The following is an 11,202-nucleotide window of genomic DNA, read 5'->3' as shown; positions in this document are numbered from 1 at the left end:
AGATTGTGAAGGAGATTTATAAAAAGATGAAAAAGTATGATGAAATGATGAAAACTGTCTTAGAGAACAAAAGAGAGATTGAAAATCTGAAGAAGAAATTGAACGAGAAGGAACAAGAAAATATGAAACTAAGAAAGGACATTGAAAAACAAGATGAAAACATTGGAGAACTGAGTCAAAGGTCGAGAATGATGAATATTGTAATCAATGGCATTCCTGAAAAGCCTAAGGAGAATGTTCTTGAAATTGTTACCAAACTTGGCAATGATCCAATTCCAAGAACGAATCTAAATCTTTTTAGGATAAAATCCGCCGCGGAATCGAACCCGCGACTTAGCGCTTACAAGGTAGACGCTCTACCCTCCAATATAACCCCAGACTGCCCAAAAAATCTTTAAAGATTACTAAAATCCTGAACTGAAGTTACCCCTTGGCCTTGGTGGCGATCGATGGCTAGTACCTACACCTTATGACGGTACCCTGCTCACGATGTAAACGCGGCTCAAATATTTTTTTTGTTTGTTTTTCAGTTGTCCAACATGGAACATGGAATGCTCTTGTTTCTCTTTGCCTTCCCCTCTTTTCGGATCATCCGCAAAAATATAGTTCACTTTTCACTCTTCATATCTCTGATTTTACACCATTTCGAAGATATTTTACCTTCAGAATTAATTAATTTCGAAGTTTTTTAACAGTTTATTACAGTAAAATCAAACAAAAAGCTCTCGCAAGCAAGAATAATTTCAGAAACGGGCATTGATTCGAGCTGTACCCGTACTTGTCCTTTCATCCGCTAAATCTCTGTGGAACATGTCTAATTCGTCAACTAGTGAAAGAAGGTATGTGTTTTTCGTTAGTTTTTGCATGAAATTAATAGTCAATTGTTAAAATATTGTTAATTAAAGTTCCGAGCTTTCGTTTAAAATCATTGCCCAAAGGATAGCGGTACGATTCGCGGAAATATTGGCGATTGAAAAAGATCTCATGGTCAGGCGGAGTGCCAACATGGCGCAGTGCTTGTGTGCAAGTAGTAAGGGACTTGTTAGGCTTTCATTGGAAACACGGTCACGTTTTTCTTGTAAATTTTACACTAAATTCAGTGTGAAGAAAACGTTTTAAATTTTGCTTTCGATTGACCGGTAGGAAAGGTGATGGTTTTCTTCCTTTTTTTGCGCTGAGTCCATGCGTAAGTCATGATGAATTGCAGATTTTAGAAACCGAGTTGTGAAATTTTTCTAGCCTCGGAAATGGGAGGCCAGTAAGATCAAACTCGATACCCTTGAGTCACAGGAATTTCCTAGTACAGCTTTTGTCACTGATTTCTGACCTTTGTCAAGTATAATTGAGGCCCTGTGCCGCAACTTTTTAACTTGGAAGTTGGTCCCAACTTGATTTTTCAAGCAGGTGTCCGTCCCTAATCAGTGATGTTCAATACACACAGCTGCATAATTTTTCACTTTTCTTGGAAACTCTGGACATTGAAATATTGTGGTCCTCTTCCCAATATATCAGCCTCGCCAAGAGGGTATTTTAGTCATCAATTTTAATTAGGGCATTGCCATTTACCTACTATGTCCTTGAACTTAAATCCTAACCTCAAAATGGCTGTGAAGTTACAATCCCCTTTGTTAAGGCCTCCTTATTTACCTACCTACTCAGCTATCATTTGACTACACAGCCTAGGGGCTCACTTTGAGTTGAACTTGGTGTAAATAAACTGAGCCGATACTTTCCTGTTAAAATCTGACACTTAATCTAAAGTTGAAAACAGGTAGCTGTTGTATCAGATTGGTTTAACTTTGAATCAACCCTTGGGTCCCAGGTTTATGTTGAAGGGTTTAACTTCTCAACTTTGTTAAGACCATTTGAAAGACTGTCAGAACATGTGTGGTGGGCTGGCGGGTAAAGCTTCAAAGACAGGTCTCAGGCCATCTGACGGACATAGGTCTTGAACTTTTTTTGTCACTGGTATTCGGATATGGTCAGTCTCCGAGACTGTCTGAGCATTGGTATTACAGTTTACCAAAATTCTTTGATCTTAACTCCTTCATATGGACCCCAGGATGACTAACCTTGGTTAACTGTAGTGTATCAGTATTTCTATAGAAGGGTGTCTTTTATTTCAACACATAGTTGGGTTAGGTATGTACTTACCTGAAATGAAATCAGTCATATTTTTAAATTTTTCTTTGCAAAGCCCACCTCTTGCATTTTCATAGTCAACTGGGTACTTACTGAAGTCAGAAAAATACAAACAAATAATACATTTATTTTTGTGCCTAATTCAACCAATCAGGGAGGTCATTGAACATAGCTATTTTGCATATCATGAAAGTATAGGTAGCCGTAAGAAGGGAAAACGTCATCTTTTTCAGATTCTTGTAAAATTTATGTTCAAAGAGCTGAATCATAACTTCTTTGATTTTTGACTAAATACTTCATTTCTCAAACCAATACTTAGAATTTGTTTTCCCGTTTGCTTGTGTTTTAGTGTAGATTCCTGAACATTTTAACCTGAAAAAGTATATTCCATTTCTAGTTGAACAGAAAATATGGCTGAACAAAGGTAATTTAATGTCTTGAAATGCCAAGCTAATTCATTTAAATGAAATTTTGGTTTTTGTAACAACAACCTTTAAGTACTTCTATTTAATTCAATATTTTATTTTCATAGTAAGCTTTCAAGGGCCTTTTTCACTAAACTATGTAAGTACCCTTTGGTAGAGCTGTCAGTACAAAGAGAGCCAGCCACATAATTGTGAACTTAAAGTGACAGGGGTTCTCAGCATAAAATAATCAAGTACAAACTTACTCTATCTGGTTACCTTGGTTTGTGAGAGGCATTTTTTTTTTTTTGCATGAAATATTTAAAATAAAGTTTCTATATAACACTAAACTCTTTCAAGAGATATGCAAACTTGTAACACCAACTTTTTTGCCTTTATTGTTGCAGAGGAGACAATTGGGAAGATCCCAAGAATGGGCCTGCTGAGAATGAGGCCGAACAACCAGCATACAATGGACCTCCTGGTATGGCTGTCGATGGTCTTATCGAGACCAATTGGGACCATGTAAGTACTGACTTGATCCTTTCTATTTGTTTTAATTTTGAATTCTTAAAGTATTCTTGCCATTTTACACCAGAAGCTGACTCAGAGGCCCAGGTAGGTCTAAGGGCAAACAGCTTCTTGCTTCTTTGAATCTAAAAGTTTGAGTCAAAGTCATCTTTTTTATGGTCTTTTGGATCTCTAGGAATCTTGTCTTGTCATGAAAACTTATTTTATTTCCCGTATGATTTCAGGTGGCCGAAAATTTTGATGACATGGAGCTGAGTGAGGAACTTCTCCGTGGTATCTACGCCTATGGTTTTGAGAAACCGTCTGCCATTCAGCAGCGTGCTATTATTCCATGTGTGCGGGGTAATGATGTGATTGCCCAAGCCCAGTCAGGTATGAATTTTTTGATAAAGAAAACAGCAGACTATTTTTATTCATTTTATAAATCCTAAATTTCCCTTACAGTTGCCATCATGTAGTCAACTTTCATTTTCTTTTGATTGGTGTAAGAAATAAAATGCTCAAGGAATTATTGTATCAAAAGTTCTATATTGTTATCTTACAGCAAATTTAGAGATGTTGATAAGAATACAGTAGGTAACATGCCATTCAATGAGGTCACTAGCAATAAATGAGCTGTTTCTAATCAGAAATCTACAGTCAAAGGTTAGGGCCTCCTAGTCCTTAGTAGGTACCTAACATCAACCAGTCAATATGGTTTTTACTTCCATAAGGGGTGTCTGGTTGTGTTGAAATTGGCAAAGTATTTGGGAACATCTCATCTGTCTTATTTTTATGGATCACCCATTATGTTTTGTTCTAATTCTGTTATCACTACTTGTTATGGAGAGTTGTGTTTTAGTTTCATTTTGAGATAAATGTTTAGCATTCTTATCAATGTGTAAGAATAGAAATGTGACTGGGCTCAAAAGAATGTGCTGGTGTTGGGTTTTTTCTTCTTTTCAATCTGGTGGAAGCACACCATGCCTAGACAGTCACCATTTTAGATGTACACCATATAACTTTGATTTGGTGTGCTCACAGTCACGTTTTTTGCTATCTGAATATTTTTCTTTCTGATCAGTTCTAGTTTAAATTAAAATCTATGCCTGTTCAACTCACCATTTGATGTTATATTGCAATATGAATGAATTGGTTTGATAGGTATCATAGAAAGTCCTAAAGACCTTACACCAAACTCAACCTGATTGAAGTCAATAACCTATACTCTGTGGTAATAAGTACATGAAATATGAGGCTAAGGTTTGCTACACAGTGTAGTTAGACTACCAGTGCACTGGGTGACACTGGTTACCAGGGCAGCTTGATGTTAGTAATGTGATGTCACCTGGGAACAAAACCAATCTACATATAAATCTGATTAAAGTAGTATTTCTTGGATGTTGTAAGATTGGTTTAAAACTATAGGATTCTGATCAAAGTAGACGTCTACTGTCTTTAACCAAAGACAAAACAGGTCCCGGGTTCGTTTTATGGCAAGGGCAAAGTTTTTTCGGCTCTTTGCTTGGAGTTTGGGATGCACTCAGCCTCATGAAAACAATTGAGTTGCTACTTTAATCGAGTAGCGACCAGTGGCGGTATTACCAGCATAAAAAGATTATTGAAATATGAAAATTGATTGCAAAGGAGGCACTTAGTAATGCTGTGATACCTACCTATCCACAAAAAGTCGTGAAAAAGCTCTACTTTACCACAAATAATTTGAGATTTGATTGAACTTTTCTTTTCTCAGGAACGGGAAAAACGGCTACGTTCTCCATTTCCATCCTGCAACAGGTAGACCAGAACATCAAGGAGTGTCAGGCTCTGATCTTGGCCCCCACTCGGGAGTTGGCCCAACAGATCCAGAAGGTATGCCAAAGATCTTCACTTTCACAATACCACAAGTACCACATACATCATTTCTGATAAAGAGGTATAAGCCTCACTTGAAAATTTATACTTCAGAATCTTTAGATATTTACATATATTTATAATTTTAATGTTCTTTATGGGAGGGAAAAAATCTTGAGCTAAAAAATGCAGATCCAATCTAATACAAAAAACGATCTAGAAATTATTTTGTGACTTATGCTTCTTTTTTTATTATCAGAGGCCACATGTCTAATAGGTATCTCTATGTTTACACAGATGTGCCTGATTTTTTCATCATATGATTAATCATTTTTTGAAAAAATCGGAAGCTAATGTAACCATGATATGTACGATTATGACTAGTAAGCAAAAGTTTTACCACATTTTCACTTGCATATCTGGTAGTCTACTTGTGCTGTATTTATGACCTTCAACACAAACTGGTTTTCTATTGGGATTACCCATGTAGTGAATAAGTGAATGTGAATTAGGTAGTTTGTTGTTAGGTGAGGTACGTGTGCACAGAATTTAACATTATAATCAGTTCCTGGAGTCTTTGTAGCAAATGTTGGGGCTTTTGACTACTAGGGGATTTTACTTTCTTCTAGGTACTAATTTTCTTTGATTATTTTTGATTTGTTTGTTTGGTTGTTTGTTTGATAGAATTGATTATTGTATTTATTATATTAAAAGTTTCAAAGTCAAGGACTATTAGGCCATTTTTCCAATGGGTAAATTTCATTGTACTTACTTACTTTATGCCAAACAAGAATATTTGATTCATGGATGGTAATTTGTATTATAATTGAATTTGGTCTTTGTCTAGGTCGTGATCGCGCTGGGTGACTTCATGTCCGTGTCGTGTCACGCCTGCATTGGTGGCACGATCGTGCGCGACGACATCCGTAAGCTGGAGGCCGGAGCCCAGGTGGTCGTCGGAACCCCTGGTCGTGTGTTCGACATGATCAGTCGAGGCGCCCTGTCCACCAAGCAGATCCGGATGTTCGTTCTGGACGAGGCTGATGAGATGTTGTCGCGAGGGTTCAAGGACCAGATCTACGACGTGTTCAAGCACTTGAACAATGACGTGCAGGTATGTACGCCTTGTATCTATAGCAAATGTATTATTATTATTATTTTTATTATTTTTGTTGTTGTTTTAATTCTCTAGAATATGTTGTTTATACTACCATAATAGGACTGAAAAGTCCCTTTACTCTTGCAGTCTAATCAAGGTCTTATAGTCTAAGCAAGTACATCATTTTCAAGTCAATTTTTGAAGAAACTCGCGTTTTTTTTGTAAAGAACCTCACTATGAATGAATCATACATAGCTGAATATGAACCCACCGTGGACGAATAGAATTGTCTGACGTGACCATTTTTTAAATTCACCTGGCTCTCTTCTATAAACCAGGGAGGCATTTGTATATTGTGACACTTTTTTTCTTTCTTTCCTTATCCTCTAGGAAGGGAAGTAATGAAATGTAATCAGCTGAATTTTTCCATGGTCAGTTTTTGCTATCGCAACATATAATCCCTAGAAATAGAACCTAATCTTTATTGTGTTATTTTACCCTTAGGTTATTCTGCTGTCGGCTACCATGCCCGCTGACGTGTTGGATGTCAGTATGAAGTTCATGAGAGATCCAATCAAGATCTTGGTCAAGAAAGAGGAGCTTACGCTAGAAGGTAAACATTTTGGGACCCTTTGCCAAATTCTGAAGACAAGCTATACCTTCAGAATTTTGGCTTCGAATATATTGAAATCCGGCAAACTTTCCAACATCGCGACGACCTATGAACTCAAAGCGAGAAAGTTTTAGATAACACTTCAGTCGTTATTTTAAGACCGGTTTTAGCGTCACTTGTGTTAAGCTACGCCGAGCAAGACCAATAAATGGATGGGTGACCTAAAGGAATAAAGGGAGAACGGGCTATAGTCTTGATTTTAGATCATTACATGAAAGTAAAATCAAATCAATAGTAATAATAATAATAATAATGAAATGGATATTAAATAAATTAGGTAGGTACATAGGTGCTGATTTTCTTTAACCACGATCGAATAAAATACGGGCTAAAAAATTCCCGGAGGGACGGACCCAGCTTCTTCCCTTAACTCCCGCACTCTTTCCCCTCTAACTCTCCCACTCTCTCCCCGACATAAAAACAAATCTTTTTCCTCGCTTTTCTTGAAAATATACGTACGGGGTTTTTGTTGATTTTCGTCGGGGATATTTTGACGACATACCCACAGGAAAAGGTTGTGTACACCTACAGGAGAGAGTTACGAGTATTTAAAGGAGAGAGTTTTCTTCTGTTTCATTCAGGATTTCCAGTGAAAGGGAAAGGTCCTGTGAATTTCACTCATTTTACCAGGAATGAAAAATCCCCGTTTATCCAGCTGCCTAAGGACATTTTGAAATATTTACCTACAGTTAAGTACCTACGTATATGTATGTATGTATGTATGTATGTATGTATGTATGTATGTATGTATGTATGTATGTGTGTATGACGTTCATGTGTAGTTGGGACGTTATCGTTAGTAGAAAATCGCCCATCTCATGAAGAACTGACAAGGGACCTGAATAGGAACATGATACAGAACAGGCAATTGGACATGCTACAACACAGACTACGTGAATCTAATCAATTGTATTATGATTCTTCTCGTAGATAGCTTATCTGTAGCCTGTACATATCTTCTGTTATTTCTGTCCCTGTTTTGTAGCTGTACTTCTGGCGTAAAACGCTGATTTTATCCTTCTACCTAGGTAGGTAGTTGCGTAAGCAAAATGAAAAATTCGTCTTGAAGAAAAAAGGAGTAAACTGTGAGTCTCTTATTTCTGTACCTATTTTAAGAGGAAAAATGAAAAGAGGAAATTCGCTACCTACGTAATAAATAATAGTACCTGCTATAATTTATGTATGGAGACAGCGGACATATTCATGAAAACCTCCATGTTTCTCGCAAACTTTGGCGTTTCCACAATATTGCAAAAGTTTTCAGTCCTCCACTCCTCCCCTACCCTCCTTTAACTCACACTCTGCGACACACACACATTATATCTATAATACACATTCGTATATACATACATAGGTTATTTATACAGTCATATATAATGTACTTATCTAACTAACTTACTTCGGAGTTCAGATTTCAGAAAATGGCCGCCTCTTGTCCTACTAATTGGATTAAGCTGTAGTCGAAGCTTCAAGATTCGACAGCAAAAGTCTCCAAACTTTGAACAGCCAGTGTCGACGGCAAAGTTCGACTGAGGACACATTTCGAGCTGGTAGATTAGAGCTCCAAGGAGAAAGTCCGCCCCGGGTGGGAATCGAACCCACGACCTAGCGCTTGCCAGGCATGAGCGCTACCCTCTAAGCCTCCATTCGGTAACAAGCCCGCCTCCTCGTTATCACCTCACCCAGCCTAAGAGGAGCCGAGAAAAGGCATTTGATAGGACATAATAATTATTATCAATAAAATATTCTTGAATATTTGCATCAATAATTGAAATCTACGAGTATTACTAAAAGCTGGAGATTTAAATAAGCCACCATTAATAGATTCATCATTTAAATCGTATTTTTTCCATAGACAGATTTCCGTTTCAGCGATGTTAATTTGCCCCCCCCCCCTCCTTCTATCCCAACTCCTATTGTCAAACGGATCATAAATAGAGAATTTGTTCCGAGGCAATTATTTTTATGACAAACATTACTAGCGATAAAAGCGTCATAAGTACGATTTATAGTTCGTTTATGGCCCCTTTTTTTGCCGGTGATGTACTGCTTTCTGCATGAGCGGATCTGTATTTCCGAACCAGAGCGCTCAGGGGAAAGTCTTGGCGGACAAAAGTTGCGCCGTTTTGGAATGCCATGACCAAATCGGTCTTACTGCCTCGGTGGTGCGGTCAATTAAAGGTACCTTCCTTGGTGGCGTAGTGGTCAAGATGCTCACCTGGTAATAAGGAGGACATCAGTTCGATTCCACATTTCATGGAATTTTTACCGTCAAGATTCTTGGAGAATTTGACCTCGATAATAGAAGGAGAATGGTGTGGGGCTAAAAGGTCTGTTAATTTACACAGGTTGTATCCATTTACCTATTTAACTGAAGAAAAAGAAGAGATGGGAAAAATTAGGTAGAGGCAGGAGGAATGAAGAAGAAGAGGAGGAGAAAAAAAATGATTTCATCTAGCAGCCTCTCTTCGCCTCCTTCTTCCTCCTCCTCCTCCTGCATTATTTTATCTCCCTCCCTCATTCAAATTCATTTCCTGTATTTGATTTGATTTGATTTGATTGGATGTGTGCATACTGACTAGAGCCAGCCCGTTCTCCCTTTATTCCCAATATAATGTTTAAGTCACCCATCCATTTATTGGCCTTCCTCGGCGTAGCTCAACAAAGGTAACGCCAAAATCGGTCTTAAATTAACGACTGACGTGTTATCTAAAACATTCTCGCTTTGAGTTCATAGGTCGTCGCGACAAATTTTAAGATCAGAGCTCATTTGTGTGAGAAAATGTGAAAAAAAAATCCCCCAAAAACCAGTTTTTTGACTTTGTGGTTCTCTGGACGAAATTTGCACCAACATTTTCGTGATCCTGGTAAAAAGACCTTTAATTTGATATATAGATCGACCAGGTTTGGATAAGTCCTTCTATGGGGACAGACAGACCGACAGAAGACACCGAAGCGAATACAATAGTCCGTCCACTATACCTTTTATTATTAGTAATAATAAAGGAAGGACGGACTAAAAAGCAAGGAGGAAAAAAAATACACAGTTAGAAAAAAGGAGTGAGATCCCCCACAAAAACACAAATGTGAAAAAAAAGGCCAAGTTCCTATCGAAAAAATTCGACCTATAAAAGTGGTGAGATCAGAAAATCAAGGCCAAATCTGCATTCCTAGTTTTTCGTGTTTGCTGAAAATGCTGAATCTCCATTCTCCATTCCTTCAACTTTCTTTCAATTTCAACTTGGCATTGTTTTTTCCTTCTCAAATGAATGAAGGTATGTACCAATTATTAACATGAAAATAATAGGAAAAAAATAATGTCAAGTTGAAATTGAGAGAAGGTTGAAGGAATGGAGATTCAGCATTTCAAGCAGACACGAAAAACTGGGAATGCAGACTTGGCCTTAATTTTCTGATCTCACCACTTCTATAGGCCGACGTTTTTGGATTAGAACTTGGCCTCTTTTTTCCACATTTGTGTTTTTGTGGGGGTTATCATTATTATCATCATCATCCATCATCATCATCATCATCATCATCATCCATCATCATCCATCATCATCCATCATCATCCATCATCATCCATCATCATCCATCATCATCCATCATCATCCATCATCATCCATCATCATCCATCATCATCCATCATCATCCATCATCATCCATCATCATCCATCATCATCCATCATCATCCATCATCATCCATCATCATCCATCATCATCCATCATCATCCATCATCATCCATCATCATCCATCATCATCCATCATCATCCATCATCATCCATCATCATCCATCATCATCCATCATCATCCATCATCATCCATCATCATCCATCATCATCCATCATCATCCATCATCATCCATCATCATCCATCATCATCCATCATCATCCATCATCATCCATCATCATCCATCATCATCCATCATCATCCATCATCATCCATCATCATCCATCATCATCCATCATCATCCATCATCATCCATCATCATCCATCATCATCCATCATCATCCATCATCATCCATCATCATCCATCATCATCCATCATCATCCATCGGTCGCGCTTCGCGCTCCCTTGGCTTCGCCCCTGAAAACTAATATCGTCCCTGAGTCTTGTCTGGAAGAAATGAAAACTGAAAACTAAAATCGAAAGAAAACATTAAACGTAGGAGAAGTTTTGCTGGCCTCAAACCTTGTTCCCTGTGTATTTCTTATGGGAGAACTAAAAAAAACGTCAATATCTCGGGAACAGTTTGGAATTTCGGGATTTTCCGATTTTTCCCAGTACCTACAAAAAATAAGGAATCCAATGGTGAAAACCGCATCTTCCTAGCTCATCTAGAAGTGGGTTAGAATTAGTATGAGTGAGTGAGTGAGTCAGTCAGTCAGTCAGTCAGTTACACAAGGGGCTGTATATATTTAGGACACGAAACATTTCGACGCACTTTTACCCCTATCATAACTCCGATAATTTTCAACGTGATGTCACGAAATTTTGACCGTATCTCAAGTATAATTA

The 11,202-nt window shown here is 37.9% G+C and overlaps 1 protein-coding gene across 1 annotated transcript; it reads left to right on the top strand.

Annotated features, from left to right (window-relative positions):
• The first annotated feature begins 632 nt into the window (after positions 1 to 632).
• On the top strand, positions 633 to 7,627 carry LOC103514654 (eukaryotic initiation factor 4A-II-like). Its single transcript, XM_026827561.1, has 8 exons — positions 633 to 839; positions 2,492 to 2,566; positions 2,954 to 3,071; positions 3,302 to 3,449; positions 4,810 to 4,928; positions 5,758 to 6,024; positions 6,514 to 6,741; positions 7,613 to 7,627. Exons 2-8 carry the CDS (start codon positions 2,553 to 2,555, stop codon positions 7,625 to 7,627), a joined length of 909 nt encoding a protein of 302 aa, XP_026683362.1. The 5' UTR covers positions 633 to 839; positions 2,492 to 2,552.
• The last annotated feature ends 3,575 nt before the right edge of the window (positions 7,628 to 11,202 follow it).

Source organism: Diaphorina citri, unplaced genomic scaffold, assembly GCF_000475195.1.
Source record: "Diaphorina citri unplaced genomic scaffold, Diaci psyllid genome assembly version 1.1 scaffold1197, whole genome shotgun sequence".
In the NCBI taxonomy this organism is placed as follows: domain Eukaryota; kingdom Metazoa; phylum Arthropoda; class Insecta; order Hemiptera; family Psyllidae; genus Diaphorina; species Diaphorina citri.
This window is presented reverse-complemented; position numbering and strand designations above follow the sequence as displayed.